We start from the raw sequence: 17,870 nt of genomic DNA on the forward strand, positions 1-17,870 counted from the left end.
CAAGGTTTCCAGTTGTAACATTGGCCGCTGGAGCTAGGTAGGTAACAAAACCATTTCATCTCAGGGAAGGGCCACTGAACGTCACTAGTTGTGCGGCCACTGAATCCCCTACTGTATTGGCGTATGGCGGTAACACTGAACACCACGTATCCGTATTCAACAAAAAATAAGAAGTGTTGAGTTCCCATATGGTACGTGTGTATCAGTGTTCTGCACAACGGATAAGAATATTATGTAAGGAGGAGTCTTGTATGGGGCAGCGTGAGAGTCCCCGTGTGGTTGTCCATATGTCGTACATCGCACAGCGAGGAGCCGCTGACAGCTTGGGTGCGATTTACTGTTGTTTTTTGGCACCTCACGATGTTGCTTTTTGTTCGTGACTTAGAAGTTGACTTCTCATTATTTATAGACTTCATGTATAAAGCTTTGTGTTTGGCTCCGATTACATTTGCAGATTAACTCGCGATGGTCTAGACCATTATCTATTGGGAGTATACGTTGGCGTATGAATGCTGATGGTGCAGTATACGTCTTTTAATTAAAGCTGAAAAGGAATCTGCTATTCTTTGGGAACAAGCGCTGTGTCTGGTGGAGGGGTTATGGTTAAGGCCAGAATCATGGGGGGAGAAGGAGTTGATAGGACCCTTTAAAGGGATCCTATCATTAAAATGTTTTTTTTCTGACTAATATGTAGAAATAACCTTAAGAAAGGCTATTCTTCTCCTACCTTTAGATGTCTTCTCCGTGACGCCGTTCGGTAGAAATCACGGTTTTTCTTCGATATGCAAATGACTTCTCTCACAGCACTGGGGGCGTCCCCAATAGTTCAAGAGAACTCTCCAGCGACGCCTCTACCTTCTTCTGGAATGGCCTCTCCCCGCATCTTCTTCCGGCGCTGGGGGTCAAACTTCTACGCATGCGCAGTCAAATCTGCCATCGGGCCTCGGGCAGAACTGACTGCACATGCATGCGGCCATTATTTGTGGCCGCTTACGTGGCCCGATGGCAGAGCCGACTGTGCATGCGTAGAAGTTTGACCCCAGCACCGGAAGAAGACACGCATAGAGGCCATTCCAGAAGAAGATAGAGATTTCTCTCGCAGCATTGTGGACGCCCCCAGTGCTGTTTGAGCGCTAAGGACCGCCCCCAGTGCTGCAAGAGAGCTCCTTTGTATACAGAAGAAAACCCGTATTTCTACCGAATATCGGCGCGGAGAAGACATCTAAAGGTAGGAGAAGAATAGACTTTCTTAAGGTTATTCCTACGTGTTAGTCTGGAGAAAAAAGGTATCCAATGATAGGATCCCTTTAAAGCTTTTTCCAGTATTTGGAAAAGTAATCTGCTATTCTTTGGGAACCAGCGCTGTGTCTAGTGGAGGGGTCATGGTTTGGGCCATAATCATGGAGGGGGAGGAGTTGATAGGATCCCTATAAGGTTCTTGTAGGCGTGAAAATGACCTCTGCAAAATATGTAGAGTTTCTGACCAATCACTTTTTTTCCATGGTACAAAAAGAAGAATGACACCTTCCATAGCATAATACTCTTCATGTATGACAGTGTATTATCTCTTGGAGCAAATAATGTATTTGCAGCCTTGCAGCGCTGGAGTCCTGGGTTCGAATCCAACCATGGACAGCATCTGCAAGGAGCTTGTATGTTCTCCCCTTGTTTGCATGGATTTTTTTTGTGTGTGTGTCAATTAGTGCATTTGGCCAGTTTTCAAAAAGTCACTGCCCACTGTTTTTTTCTTTTTTATGCGCTATTAGGCTAATGCAAATTTCATGTTTGTAAAAGTCAATAATGGCGTTTATGTCAGCGCCTCGTGACGGGAGCGAAATAATCTCTTACAGTCGACAGGATATCTTTCTAAAAAGGCTTAAAATCCTTTTTGTTATCAGGGTGGTCGAGAAAATGGAAAAGGTAGAGAACATTGGGTCATTGTAGTGTATCACACAAAGCGATTGTGGCAATTGTAGCTGATCGGACCCCCGTTGTTAATGCCTGTGCCATTGATACGGCAGACAAGTTTTGGGACTTTAGGAGCCGCGGGGATAAAAAAAGCTCTGCCTGTCATCATTTTACATTTAGTCGTCCGTCCGCTTGTCCGCAGCTGGTGCGGGCGACTAATGTGTCACCTAATGGATTGGAAAGCATTAATGGAGCCTGAAAGCTCAGATATCCATTGTAAAGGAGCGTTAATAGTTAGAGGATGCCGAGGCTTGGCCCAGCGTGGGAAATCTTACAAAGCGGAACCTTGCATTCAGCTCGTCGGAATTTTTAAGGAATTATTTGCTGCTAAAATTGGTCTTTTGTTCAGTGTGAACAAGTGGCGGTGGCTTTTAGGTTTTGTAGTCGGAAGTGTATTAGATTCAGGGTTATTTGTCACGGAGCGTGAAAACATTTTTAGATCACCGTCCAGATGGGAAACTGGAAATTGCAGGTTTCATGTCGGTGACCAAAGAGACCTTCGGTTCTTGCCATCAGGAAGTCTCTTAGGCCAAATTCACTTTTGTTTGGTGTCTAAAATCATGGATGGAAAAGATCTGCAAGCATGACTTTTTCATATGGTGAAATCAGAGAGAAAACAACTGCTAATGGTAAATTGGGTCAAAAGCAATTGTTGTCCATTATGGGAAGGATCCCTCTTCATTTTTAGTGCGTTCTTCTATTCCTTTTTTTTTAAAATGTAGATAGTGAGCCCCGTATAGGGATCACAATGTACATTTTTTCCCTTATCAGTATGTCTTTGTAGAATGGGAGGAAATCCACGCAAACACGGGGAGAACATACAAACTCCTTGCAGATATTGTTCCTGGCGGGATTCGAATCCAGGACTCTAGCGCTGCAAGGCTGCAGTGCTAACCACTGAGCCACCGTGTTGCCCCCGTGCGTTCTTCTATTCCTATGGCAGAACCTATGCAGAGTCAATGTATCCTTCTCTGTATAGATTGGGACAGAATGATCAGTGTTATGTCAAAGTGTAATTTTATTATTAGAAGCTGGGCAAGTTAAAGGGATACAGTGGGGTCATTAGCATTAGCAATTGATGGCGTATCCTTAGATTTCCAGGGGGCTGACAGACATCAGGGACCCCCGAAGATCACTGCTACTTTGCTGCTCACTTACCATACATTGTGAGTGTGCAGCTTTTCCCTATTGAGGTCTATGTTGTAGATCGTGGATAGCCTCTTTAAAGCCATGTAGATTTGGGGTAAAGCCGCATGTAACCGCAGTTTTCAGGTGTGCTGTCACCAATGTGTGTGTTTCCAACCGAGATCCATTGTATTAACGTACATGAAATCTTGATCCACCACGTCATATATTTGGTAAATGGCCAACAGAACTGTAATATAGTGAAAAAAGGAGAAGAAATAAGGCTGTAACTGCAGAGGGGATTGTCCTGAAACTGTCTCATTCCATTTCAAGGATGACAGAGTGACAGAGGAGGTTACAATCTGCCTCCGGTGACGCTTTCTGTACTCCTTGCCTATCTCCCCGGAAAATGAAGTTTTCTGGAAGTTCTGACTATATGTATTATGTATTGGCCGTGCAGTGATCTCTGTGCAGTGACTACTTGATTTGCTCATGTCTTCAAGACAGTTTATTTTACTTGTAAGTCATTGCTTTGAGGATAAAATGGTGGTCTGCTGCCCCGTAATACAGATGTCAATGTTACTGGAAGGCAAAAGTCTATAGATGCAAGGAAGTGAGTGATCAGTGTATTCTAGAGCATACAGTGCGGTGCAAAACCTATTTATCCCATTCTGAGCCATATATAGATGTGACATCACTGTGTACATTATCCCTAGTCTCCTTCTCCCTTCTCCATAGACTTACCAGCTGGCACTAGTCTCCTTCTCCTCCCTTCTCCATAGACTTACCAGCTGGCACTAGTCTCCTTCTCCTCCCTTCTCCATAGACGTACCAGATGGCACTAGTCTCCTCCCTTCTCCATAGACTTACCAGCTGGCACTAGTCTCCTTCTCCTCCCTTCTCCATAGACTTACCAGCTGGCACTAGTCTCCTCCTCCTCCCTTCTCCATAGACTTACCAGCTGGCACTAGTCTCCTCCTCCTCCCTTCTCCATAGACTTACCAGCTGGCACTAGTCTCCTTCTCCTCCCTTCTCCATAGACTTACCAGCTGGCACTAGTCTCCTCCTCCTCCCTTCTCCATAGACGTACCAGATGGCACTAGTCTCCTCCCTTCTCCATAGACTTACCAGCTGGCACTAGTCTCCTTCTCCTCCCTTCTCCATAGACTTACCAGCTGGCACTAGTCTCCTCCTCCTCCCTTCTCCATAGACTTACCAGCTGGCACTAGTCTCCTCCTCCTCCCTTCTCCATAGACTTACCAGCTGGCACTAGTCTCCTCCTCCTCCCTTCTCCATAGACTTACCAGCTGGCACTAGTCTCCTCCTCCTCCCTTCTCCATAGACTTACCAGCTGGCACTAGTCTCCTTCTCCTCCCTTCTCCATAGACTTACCAGCTGGCACTAGTCTCCTCCTCCTCCCTTCTCCATAGACGTACCAGATGGCACTAGTCTCCTCCCTTCTCCATAGACTTACCAGCTGGCACTAGTCTCCTTCTCCTCCCTTCTCCATAGACTTACCAGCTGGCACTAGTCTCCTCCTCCTCCCTTCTCCATAGACTTACCAGCTGGCACTAGTCTCCTCCTCCTCCCTTCTCCATAGACTTACCAGCTGGCACTAGTCTCCTCCTCCTCCTCCCTTCTCCATAGACTTACCAGCTGGCACTAGTCTCCTTCTCCTCCCTTCTCCATAGACTTACCAGCTGGCACTAGTCTCCTCCTCCTCCCTTCTCCATAGACTTACCAGCTGGCACTAGTCTCCTCCTCCTCCCTTCTCCATAGACTTACCAGCTGGCACTAGTCTCCTTCTCCCTTCTCCATAGACTTACCAGATGGCACTAGTCTCCTCCCTTCTCCATAGACTTACCAGCTGGCACTAGTCTCCTCCTCCTCCCTTCTCCATAGACTTACCAGCTGGCAGCAGCCTCCCCCTCACATCTCCATAGACTTACCAGTTGTCAACAGCCTCCTCCTCTCTTTTCCATAGACTTACCAGCTTCCAACAGCCTCCTCCCTTCTCCATAGACATCTGTGTGTGAGGCTGTATTCTGCGACAGACCTTATTAGTGATAAGAGGCTAACCGATAGATCGGGGGAGGAAGGTGCCCTGATAAGTGGAGAAAGAAGCATTTTTCTGTAATAAGGTGTATTACGAAGACTGTTATTTTCACCGGTACTATTTATAGAAAAAAGCTGCTTTATAGTTAGAGGGACACTATACAGTGATTCTACATTCTAGTATTTAGCGATATATTTCTGTCTTACTTATCCCCTTTTCCCCCATAGCAGTGCCCATTATAACAATGGAGTAATTCCACTTTTTCTCTTTAAGGATACAGCTTTGGGGAAACCAGTTGAAGTCTTCAGATTCCCATGTGATGTAGCCTCGTGTGACAGACGCCTGTGCTCCTCCATGCACTTCACATCACCCGACTGGGTAACCCTTTCCGACGGGACTGGAACCTTGTACCTCATTCACATTGCCAAAAATAATCAATCTGCTGCAGTAAAATGGGAGGTGAGTATTAAGATTCAGGATGTCCTGCTTGTGGTCAGCAATAAATAAACGGGGATGGATTTACCTTAAAGGGGTTGTCTAGGGTAAACTTTTTTTTTTTCCGGCACACTTAGAATTTTTTTTCTAGCCCCCACCATTCCTGAGCAATCAGTGCTGTTAGTTAGTTAGTTTTGGTGCCTGATATGCTAACTTGACTAACTTGAGCAGACAAGGGGGCATAATTCGGCTCCTTTCCTGGCAATAGCTGCTCGGTGCTGTTCACTAAAGTTAAAGGGGTTCTCCACAATTTTTTAATATTTATGGCCCCTCCTTAGGGTAGACCATAGATATCTGATCAGTGGGGGACTAACAGCCTGGCCCTGCTGTGATCAGCTGTTCAGTTGTGCTTCTGTGTACTATACAGTACACTGAGCCAGAAGTAGTTGGCTCTGTGCCCTGTGTAGTGACCGGAGCTGTGCCGCAGTACGGGTTCTCAGCCATTATATTAGGGCATTGCCATTGCTCCAAATGAGGTCACCAGCATTGCCCTCATTGCTCCAAAAAGCTGCTTTAACATATTGAGAAAAACTGTATAAGACCAATATGACTCCGTAGCAGGATGTGTTGCTGACTCCTTAGCGTAGATTAGTAGACCTCTGCCATGGTCCCTTTAAGACGTCACATGTTCTCAGTCCAGTATTCTTTATCACATTGGGGATTGTTTCCATATTCTTTCCTTGTCTTGTCCATTGCAGCTGAAGTTTAATCAGGAGTTGGGGGATCCGTTCATCGTCCTTCACAGTATTGTGTACGCCCAGGGCGAGGAGCAGCACGTGGATGCCCTGCTATTATCTATAGAAAAAGATGAACTGGACGTTCAAGGCAGCGGATTCCATGTCTCCTTGGAGTGGTTATCTATAGCCTGCAGCTCAGGTACTGGTATATACTGTCCCTTCTATAAAGCAGATATAGTGTTTCGTGTCCGGTAAGATCAGGGGAATGTACGCTTGTATATAAGGAGATGCTGTGGTGCTAATACTGGACTGTTCATAAAAGAAAATTCTTAGGTTACCTTTAATATGGAGCTGGGTATAGGTAGGGGTCTGACACCCGGGCCTTGTCCGATCAGCATTGCAGCCTCTTTAGTATTTATCCAGCACAGTGCCGTACATTTGTATAATGGCTGGGTTTGGTATCGGAGCTCAGCCCATTCACTTGAATGAGTCTGAGGCTGGGTCGCAAGGGTCTTAGGTGTCAAAACCCCAAAGATCTTCAATTGATGTCCTATCCTAATGGGTAAGTCATCAGTTTAATGCCTAAATAACATGAATGACCATTTTAGAGACATCCATCACATTGGTACTGGAGGACCCAGGTTGTGTCAAGAAAGCAGACCCCACACCATTACTCCACCTCTACAAGCCTGACGGGAAGGGTTCATTGATTCCTGCTCCTCGTGCCAAAATCTTACCCTCTCTTCAGCATGTTACAGCTGAAAATCTGGGTACATCTGAGCTGGCCATATTTTTTGGCGCCCGCACTGCTTGTCTGCTCTTATACCCCATCTGTGTTAGAAATATTTAGTGGTGCGTTCGGATATATTCGCTATAGCGCCGGCCTTGTATTCAGCAGCAGTTTGCTTGTCTGTGCAGCGCCTCTTCCTCTGATTCTTGACGTCCTCCTCTGACCCTTTTCGTCTATTAGCTGTTTACATACAATGGTCAATCGTGTAGTGTAGAACTTCTTTTTAACCTTGCACCCCCTTGTATCAGTAGAGGGCGCTCTTCTCTAAGGAAATTTGAAGTATTTGAACGTATGGGTTCACCTGCATAGAGGAGAGTCCAAGATTTTACAATATAATTTATATATCTGTGTGTTGATGTTACTTTGCTCTCTATACCAGGTAAGGTACACAAGCAAGTGATCCTCTATTGTATAATATGCAGATCAGTGGGGGTTTCTACCACTCAGACCTCTATTGATCAGAACGGGGGACTTCCATTAAAATGAATGGGGCACTGCCCAACCATCACTCCTTTCAGAAAGTCCCCCCATTGTCCTGATGAGTGGGGGGTCTCCGCTATCGAACCACCACTGATCTTCAAGGTATCCCTTGTCCTATTGATAGGGGATAACTTGCTTCCATGCAAAATTCACTTTAAGCTTCATTTACATATTTCGACACCATGAAGGAAAACTGATGGTACCTGTTGCACTCCATAGGGGCTGTCTTCTGCAGCAGGTGTCCATATATGACATATGGCACTGCCATTATCTTCATCATTCAGCTTCTATGACCGTGCAAAGCAACAGAAACGAAGAATACAGATGTTATCTTACCATAAAACATAAGTTTAAGTGTAGACAGAACCCATCCAGTTTCTGTGGTCTCACATAATACTGCTAAACCATGCTCATATGTTTGCACCGTACAGTTCTATATGAGATCCTGAGACATCTTAGTATACCTTAGATCAGGGATAGGGAACCTTTGGCTCTCCAGCTGCTGTGAAACTACAACTCCCAGCATGCTCCATTCACTTCCATGGGAGTTCCCAGAACAGCAGAGCAAGTATGCATGCTGGGAGTTGTAGTTTTGCAACAGCTGGAGAGCCGTACGTTCCCTACCCCTGCCTTAGATTATACTGCTCGGGATGAGACTTGTCGGTGTCCAAGGATGACTTTATTAAATGGCACCCATATTTAACTCATTGCTGTCCCACTGCCCTTCCTGGACCTTTCACTCTGTTCTATATCTGATTTACATCCTTGGATGGGATCTTGCCGATTTTGAGTGCTTAAGATGTGACGTGGTGAGGTAAATGTGTAGTATAGTGCAATATTATGGTATTTTAGGCTCAAAAGACACAGTAAGAAGCCCCTTTTCCCCATTTGAAGAATTTACATTTGGCTTCATGTGAAATTTTTACTTCTTGTGTATGCACTGTCTGGAAGTACACTAGAGAAGAAACTGGAAAAAATAGGTGCTGCTTTTGTGGACCTTGCTTTCTGTTAAATGGGTTTTCTGATATTGATATTGATGACCTTTCCTTATAGGTGATCAGTGGGCGTCTGACACCCAGGGCTTGCGCAGATCAGCTGTATGAAAAGGCTGCGGTCTTCTTTTAAGGCCAGTGATTTCACGTTCACCTGTTACACGGCCATGCCACAGCTCTGTCCTATTCAAAAGCATGGGATTGAGCAGGGACGGTCTTACCCCCCATTGCATGGGGCCCCAAGTATCGGGGGGCTCCTATTAACCATATATCATAAGCTTAGAGCAGTGACTATAGAGAGTGTCTATAGCGGCACTGAAATCCTCTCCTTCCTTGTTTCGGTATGTTGCTCGCATAGACATAAGTTTGTTGATCTGTCATCCATAAGTAAATGAATTGTGGATGAAGCGATAAACCGTTTCTCTGCATTAATTTCGACAATGTTTGTCGACCCTCTGCCCTGACCCAACGCTCCGCAGATTGCGGCTTTAACTTATTCTGCCGCGAATCCGTCTTCTCCTTCTGTAACTTTCCTGTGAGTCATCCGTGCCTCATCTCTCTATTTCCTCCCACGCATTCGCTCGCCGAACTAATAATCCAGCGCTCTTACCTGGAGTCATATGTTTCAGCGTTCTCCATCGCTATTCTGAGATGAAGCGGAAAAAAAGTGATCATTTTTCTCTGTTTCAACAGAATCTTCTGGTTTCTCTGTAGGCTACGATGCTTTTCGGTATTAAAAATGAATCAAGTGAATTCTATGAATGTGCTGACTCTAAACTAGACACTTTGTGATGGGGACGAAAGGGAGGGGTTTTATCTTTTTTAGATCATTTTTGACACTTAAATTATAATATTAAAGGGAATCTGCCAGCAGTTTTGACCCCCGAGAAGTGCTGACCGCGCTAGAGAGGAGACCTATTTAATGTGATATTTCTGTGCGGTTTTCTTATCAGCCTGACTACAAAAGAGGGGTTTTAATCTGTCATATGGCCATTGGGCCTTCCCTACGTCTAAAGGGCTCTCTGCAGTACACAGTCCTCAATACTAGTGATGAGCGAGTAGTATTCAATCGAATACCTCCCCGGCATAGGAATGCGTGTAATCGGCTGAACACCAAGGGGTTACACGCATCAAATATTCAAACCCTTTGGTGTTCGGCCGATTACACGCATTCCTATGCCGGGGAGGTAGTCGATCGAATACTAGTCGCTCATCACTACTCAATACCTCCCCTTTGTCCATCCCATCCAAGAGACTGCTATAGGTGCCTCTTAGGGTATGGAGAAGGGATTAGGGAGCTGCGCACTGCAGAAAGGGCACATGCAGGAGCAACAAGTACCTATTAAAATTTATGTGAACACAAGTTGCCACCAACATTCTGCTAGCACCAAGAGCATTACTGCAAATACCTACTGTATATAAGGATGCAGGAAAAACAGGTTCTTGGTTTTTACACTTTGATCAAATTGTAGATAAGCCCATCTGCCATTGACTAGGTTCACATCTCTACTGGGGGATCTGAACGACGTAGAGCCGGACATCTAAAACAGAGGTTACCCGCAGATACCCCTTTCACTTCTATAGGGTCCACTGTTTTCATATCGAAAAAGTCGGAGAGAAAAATCCTCTGTGCAGGACATTTCTCTCCGGCGGTTTCTGCCGTGGAGTCTCCAACTGAGACTTCGCTTTAGATGGGTCCTTAAATTGGGTCCTTCAATTTTGACTCTGGCCACTAAGGCTAGGTTCATACTTGTGCTGGGATCACCATCGTTCGAGTCTGCCAGGGGACCCCAATAACCAAGAGCACATCCGCTAAAATATTGGTTACCTGTGGAGACCCACGGACCACATGGACTATAATGGGGTCTGTCGGGGGCCCATTGGGTTTCCACCATTTTCATATTGAAACTGGCAGAGAGAAAAGTCGTCCGTGCAGGATTTTTCTCTCTGCCATTTTTCGATGGATTCTTTGCTGGAGTCTTCAAAGCAGGGGATGACCTAGCCTAAGCCCAATAATAGACTGACAATTCTATATGGATTTCATTGTAGCAGCAAACTCCTTTTCGTCACAAACAAGACAGACAGTATCACAATAGAAGTTAACACCTCTACAGATATTCCCCATAGTGACCCATTATTTCTTACAATAGATGATGTCACAGTTTATCTCCTCCCCGCCCTTGCACAGAGCATGCCTAACTAAAAAACCTTTCCCATAAATCTCAATGATTCAGCTCAAGACTATTGCTGCCTATGGCTACGACTATGCTGTAAAGCAGCTCACTAAATGCTGTAAAGCATCTCACTAAATGCTGTAAAGCATCTCACTAAATGCTGTAAAGCATCTCACTAAATGCTGTTAACAGTGCCGAGAAGTTCAGGCAAGATGGTCCTCGCTATAATCATGTACAAAAAAACTGAATAAAAAAAAAAAATCTACCATCAGAAAATAAAACAGATTGGAAAAAAGTGCCAGATTTCACTAATAAATAAATAAAAAATTGGTGATAAATTTCTTTTACCGCACAAGAATTGTAAATCCGGACCTGCCCGATAAGACGTGTAAAGGCTCTCGCCGCATTCCTTGATTAAACAAATTACACCTTGGCCACAGTTGTCCATAGGGAATCGCTCGACAATCACCGGCCCTATTTCTAGGCTGTAACATTTTGTTTCACCCTTATAATTTGGAGTTCCCCGTAATCTTTTCCCTTTACAATCCGGGCTTGGTGCATAGTTACCGCTCCCTAAGTACGGTCAGTTCTGACACCTACAGAGAAGTCTCCTGTCATGTAATTCTCGGCTAAAAATGTTTTTTTGCTTGAAGGACTCTCGAAAACCTGACTGCAAGATTTAGAGAATGAGCGAGCGCTGATTATCAAGTGAGCGAGTTCAGGGGGGGGGGGACTTTCACGAGGCATTTGTTGATTCTAATGGCCGTCATATTCATAGGCAGCAAGATAGAAAAGCCTTTTTGTGCTACCCATTTTATTAAAGGGACGGGTTTTTTTTACCTAATATTGTACAATAGTTAAAGAGAACCTTTTACCAAGTCCACCAAGTTCAGCAGTTTGCATCATGTAATAAGCTTTGCTCCACTGATTCCAGCACAATTGGAATTTTCTCTCTAGCCCCCACCATTACTGAGCAATCAATGCTGTTCGTTTTGGTGCCTGATATACTATTTAGGCTCTGTACTGTCAGGAGGGCGGTGTCAGGCAGGAGCAGGCAAGGGGTGTGAATCTGAGCTCTGATTGGAGCTCTGAATTACGCCCCCCTTCCTGCTTGACACCGCCCACCTGGCAGTACATCAGGCATCAAAACTAACAATGCTGATCAGGAACAGCGAGAGTGTGAGAAAAAAATGCTAACTGCACTGGAATCAATGGAGCGGCGCCTATTACCAGATATTAAGAACTAGAGGTGGTAAAAGCATTTGACCTCCTCTCCCCCCTCAACTTACTGGCTTCAGTGAAGAGTTGTTGGGTAGGCTTAGCCTGTAGGATGGACAACTTAGGCCAGCAGTATGTTCCATGGTCTGTGATCTCTGGATTTACATATAGACATAAGAGTCACTGATCAAGTCCTTATTCTATTCCTTACTGGGGCTCAGCAGCTCAGTGCAGTTTGCAGAGAGTCACTGATCAAGGCATTATTCTATCCCTTACCAGGGCTCAGCAGCTCAGTGCAGTTTGCAGAGAGTCACTGATCAAGGTCTTATTCTATCTCTTACCGGGGCTCAGCAGCTCAGTGAAGTTTACAGAGAGTCACTGATCAAGGTCTTATTCTATCCTTTACCAGGGCTCAGCCACTCAGTGCAGTTTGCAGAAAGTCACTGATCAAGGTCTTATTCTATCCCTTACCAGGGCTCAGCAGCTCAGTGCAGTTTGCAGAGAGTCACTGATCAAGGCATTATTCTATCCCTTACCAGGGCTCAGCAGCTCAGTGCAGTTTGCAGAGAGTCACTGATCAAGGTCTTATTCTATCTCTTACCGGGGCTCAGCAGCTCAGTGAAGTTTACAGAGAGTCACTGATCAAGGTCTTATTCTATCCTTTACCAGGGCTCAGCCACTCAGTGCAGTTTGCAGAAAGTCACTGATCAAGGTCTTATTCTATCCCTTACCAGGGCTCAGCAGCTCAGTGCAGTTTGCAGAGAGTCACTGAATAAGGCCTTATACCAGGGATAGGGATCCTTTGGCTCTCCAGCTGCTGTGAAACTACAACTCCCAACATGCTCCGCTCACTTCCATGTGAGTTCCAAGAATAGCAGAGCAAGTATGCATGCTGGGAGTCGTAGTTTTGCAACAGCTGGAGAGCCATACGTTCCCTACCCCTGCCTTATACTATCCCTTACCAGGGCTCAGCAGCTCAGTGCAGTTTGCAGAGCTGACAGATGGCTCCATTAGAATCAATCGCAGTGATGAGAAGAAAATAGAGGTGGCCGGGAACAGGGACTGATATCACCAGCCTGGCCACTGCTTCGAAATAGCAGAGGTGGTCTGAAACCTTGGCAATAAGCTGTAAACACTAGGGAGACATAGGGGGCAGTGTTTGAGAATTGCAGCTAATTAGAATATGCACTGTATTGGGTAAAAGAGTTTGGGTATTCGAAGCTACTACTTTAGACATGATCCTGAAAATTGGAATACCCCTTTAACTTAAAATACATAATAACATAGCAGCAGCCTATGTGACACCATATGTTTGGTTGGGTTCAGATATAGCTTCTAATACCTGAAGGCTGCTGGAATAGCTGATCTGTGTGGGATCAGGTTGTCGGACCCCCACAGATCACATACTGAAGACCTATCCTGTGCATAGGTCAACCGTATGAAAAATCGATTTGAGGCCGGAAAGCCCCTTTAAATTTTTTCCAGTGGGCGCTGATTTTGGTTCATTTGTGTGAATGGTGGATGAGAGAGTAGTTTTTTGGATATTTTCACCCTGTTTTTGATATTTTTTTCTATTCTTGTCGCCCTCTAGTGGCATACAGGTGCAATGCCTTCAGCATGTATATACAGTATACAGTATATGTCCTTATATTGCTCACCTTTAGTGTAAACAATCTCATATTAATATCTTCCATTGTTCTCTTAACTTGCTTTCCCTACCATCGCCTGCAAGGCTATCGCAGCGGGAGCTTCTCCTGACAATTATGGGGCAAACAGCAATTTTCCTCCAATCTTGAGACCAAATGAGTTTTGCTCCCAACACGGATGTTGTAATTGAGCAATTTACCTGCAGTTTGTGTGACTGTAATTGGTTGCGCTGTGTGAATATGACTATACAATATATTGATTCTCTTTTTCCTGTTCACAGATAAATGTGAGATCTTGAAACGTAGGAAGCTTCATGGCAAGTCTGTCCCGCATTATGCGGCTATTGAACCGGACGGGAATGGGTTGACCATCATCTCTTATAGACCTTTCAGGTTCATTGTGGATGAAGAAAATCAACCAGAAGAAGAGAGAATGGAAGAGGAGGAAAAGAAAGGTAATGGTGACATCGGCGTCCCCGCTACAATTTTCTCCCAATATGACATTTTGTATCTGAAATAGATTTCTTTTCACGTGCAAAGAATTGCTTTGTCGACAGTCTGTGACACCATAAAAGCTATGAAATATATCCGCACAGTAGACCTGTAGTGGTTAAAATGGCCCCCAAATTTTACCACTAAAACGCACACTAATAATAAAAAAAAAAAAAAAAATCCTCTCCAGTTCCGTCAGGTTGGATGGTGAATGTCGGTGGACGCCATTTTCAAATCTCTCCAGAGATGCTCCATTGGGTTGAGGTCAGGGCTCTGACTGGGCCAGACAAGAATGGTCACAGAGATGTTCCGAAGCCGCTCCTTTATTATTTTAGCTGTGTGTTTAGGGTCGTTGTCTTGTTGGAAGATGAACCTTCGCCCCAGTCTGAGGTCCAGAGCACTCTGGTGGAGGTTTTCTTCCTGGATATCTTTGTACTTGGCCGCATTCATCTTTCTTTCTATTACAACCAGTCGTTCTGTCCCGGGCCCATAGCCTGATGCTGCCACCACCTGTTGGGATTGTATTGGACAGACGATGAGCAGTGCTCGGTTTTCTCCACACGCACAGCTTAGAATTAATGCCAAAAAGTTAAATCATTGTCCCATCAGACCAGAGAATCTTATTTCTCATAGTCTGAGATAGTCTGGGAGTGTTTTAGTGCATTTTTTAAAAAAAGATTATTGATGTTTGTCACAAAGCTGCATGAAGGTGGATGTGGCTATTGATAACCCATTGAGACATATGTTTCCAGCTTCAAAGCAGATTTTTGTTCCTTCCTGTTCTAGCGATTTTCTGAAGACTTGTGCATGCGTGTGTAGGCCTTAGTGATATCAATAAACTCTGCACATGTTGAACTCTTATTTTTAGGAGTTTTGGTGTATATAATTTTTTGTTTGGTTTCCAATTTTAGCAACTAATATACATTTATTTGCATTTTTTTTTATTTTTTATGAAACATTCACTTTAAATCAAAATTGCATGAAGGTGCATTGAAGTGGCATTTTGACAAGGCTGCAGGTGTCTACTTTAAAGAGGACCTATGACATCCTCGGGCACATGCGGTGTAATACAATGCTAGAAAGCTGACAGCGGGCTGAATTCAGCGCACTATCCATTTTCCTGTTCTGTGGTCCTACTGAAGAGCTATCGGTGCCGGTACCGTAGCTCTTCATTGTCAGAAGGGCGTTTCTGACAGTCAGTCAGGAACACCCCTCCTCACGGTAATGCCTATTGCGCTGTACTGTGAGAGGGGGTGTTGCTTACCGTCCAGCGACAACGCTGAAGAACGCCCCCCCTGTATTTGCCTATGGACAAGTACTATCCTCATGGCACTGATAGCTCTTCAGTGGGGGCACCATAGTGCTTTAGGTGCTGTGACATGCTTACCAGGGGGCATTGCCAGAAATTCCCTCTTTTGTGCCAGTCTTTGGTCCCACTGTTGTGATGTCATCACCTGCTTGGCTAAATCTCCCGCATGCGCAGTGTGCACTTGTAGTGTCTGATGTATACGAGCATACAGCTCATATGTAGCTACGCATTGCAAGGTTTCATAGCACATACAGCAATTCATTATTTTAATAATTACATATTATTATTATGATTATTATTTTATTATTATTGTTATTTATTATTGTTATTATTATTATTGTTGTTGTTTTATTATTGTTATTTTATTATTATTATTTTATTATTATTGTTATTTTTTTATTATTGTTATTGTTATTATTATTATTATTTTATTATAGTTATTTGATTATTATTATTATTATTATTATTATTATTATTATTTTAATTAATCATTGATTTTAATTCATTCTAATAAAACTAACGTAAATATTTTTGCAATGACAGAAACAAAACAAAACCTAAAAGTGCCTGAGTGGTTAATACAGATTTCAGTCAATTCTGCCCCAAAGAATTAAATGTCAAAGTCAACTCTGCTACATCCTTAAATAATAACTTAAGCCATATTCCCCGGACACTGCGTTCATCTTGTCAGGGATTTGACCCACTTAGCGTTGTCTTGTCCTGTTTGCATAATTACTCATTAACATGGGAGTCGCACACGGGCCCGTTCCATGCACCGAAAAATTTGCGTAAATGTATTTGGTTTTAAGCAGCGTTCACGGTGATGCGTGACGGCCGTGTCTGCCGCTCCTCAGTAAATTTCCTCTCGGAGCCCTTGTCGTTCTGGCTCAGTGAAGCTCTTCCTTTGTTGCCATCACTTTTCTCCTTTGTTTATCGTCTTCCGTCCAATCTTCGCCTTTCCTGCAGAAATGTAGTCAATCTGTCTAGTTTGTCGACTGCGGGATACTTCTCCCTGTGGTCATTGCTTCCCGTAAACATTCATTCCACATTCAGAACATGTTAGACAGATTGGAGTGGAAACTATCAGTATGGCATAAATCCGCCATGGCACTCGCTTCATTTCTGAAATTTAATTAAAGCCGAAAAACCGAAGTCGTATCTTCAAGCTGTAAAATAAATCCCCCTCATCCAGAATATAAGAAAAACAGTGGAGCTTTCGAGAACTTCATCAGCTTCTAAAGAGAGCGTGTTATCCGAAAATCAAGTTGTTAAAGAAGACCTTTCACCACCTCCTTCAACTTCAACTCATTGCTCCTTAGGTCGGTGCCGCTCCACTGATTCTGGTGCAGTTGGAATTTTTTCTCTAGCCCCTACTAATCCGGAGAAACCATGGCTGTTAGTTTCAGCACAGTTATGCTTTCTACTGTCAGGTGGGTGGTCCTAGGCTGGAGCAGAAGGACAGGCACCGCCCACTTGACAGTAGAGAGTATAATTGTGCTGAAACTGACAGCAATGATTGCTCAGGAACGGTGGGGGCTAGAGAAAAAATTCCAGCTGCGCCGGAATTAATGGAGAAGCGCCTACTAAAGGATGCAATGAGGTGAATTTGGGTGGAGGTGTTCAAAGGTCTTCTTTAAGTTCAATATACAGATGTAGCAAAGGTTAACATGACCCACAACAATTCTACGCTATTTTTTTATTCTCCATGCCACTAAACTAAAACCCTTCAGTTTTCACCCTGACCACTAAACCTAATAACAGGCTGCTACTTCCTGTTCTGTACAGATTACTTCTCAGCAGTACCTCATTAGCAGCACAGACAGAATTACTATGACATATACAGAAAGTATGTTGGAAAATTGTTGAACTTTTTTAATTATGCAAACGATAACATTTGTCTCTTAATATTGATCTGAAACCCTTTAACTTAAGTGACATCACATCCATTGTCACATAGCCGTGCAGCAGGACAATTCCATTCAGATGAAGGGGCTGACCATGGGATCAACAGAGATGATGTCACTTCCTAAGAACAGGAAGTGGAACTCCGTGTCATAGTCCTGGTTAACCCCTTAAAGGGATTCTACCATTAAATTTTTTTTTTTTTTCTTGTTGACACGTAGGAATAACCTTAAGGAAAGGCTATTCGTCTACTACCTTTAGATGTCTTCTCCAGGCATCTCTGTTCGGTAGGAATCCCGATTTTGTTGGTATGTAAATGCGTTCTCTCACAGCACTGGGGGCGCCCCAATGCTGCTAAAGAACTCTCCAGCGCCGACTCCATGTTCTTCAGGAACGGCCTCTTCACGCGTCTTCTTCCAGCGCTGGCGGTCAAACTTCTAGGCCTCGGGCAGACCGACTGCGCATGCCTGCGGCCACAAGAAAAATGTCTGCTTACACAGTAAATAAGCGTCCGTATTCTTTTGGCCTGCTCTGCCAAAGGCCTAG

At 44.2% G+C, this 17,870-nt stretch overlaps 1 protein-coding gene across 1 annotated transcript in view; it reads left to right on the forward strand.

The window, feature by feature from the left end:
* Positions 1-17,870, forward strand: part of NUDCD1 (NudC domain containing 1) — a 75,979-nt gene that overhangs the window by 25,710 nt on the left and 32,399 nt on the right. Inside the window, exons 3-5 of the mRNA XM_075270267.1 lie at positions 5,423-5,608; positions 6,343-6,520; positions 13,903-14,076. Of these exons, the coding sequence (XP_075126368.1) occupies positions 5,423-5,608; positions 6,343-6,520; positions 13,903-14,076 (538 nt within the window). The remainder of the gene's footprint in view (positions 1-5,422; positions 5,609-6,342; positions 6,521-13,902; positions 14,077-17,870) is intronic.

The sequence above is a fragment of the Leptodactylus fuscus genome, chromosome 4, assembly GCF_031893055.1.
Source record: "Leptodactylus fuscus isolate aLepFus1 chromosome 4, aLepFus1.hap2, whole genome shotgun sequence".
NCBI lineage: Eukaryota > Metazoa > Chordata > Amphibia > Anura > Leptodactylidae > Leptodactylus > Leptodactylus fuscus.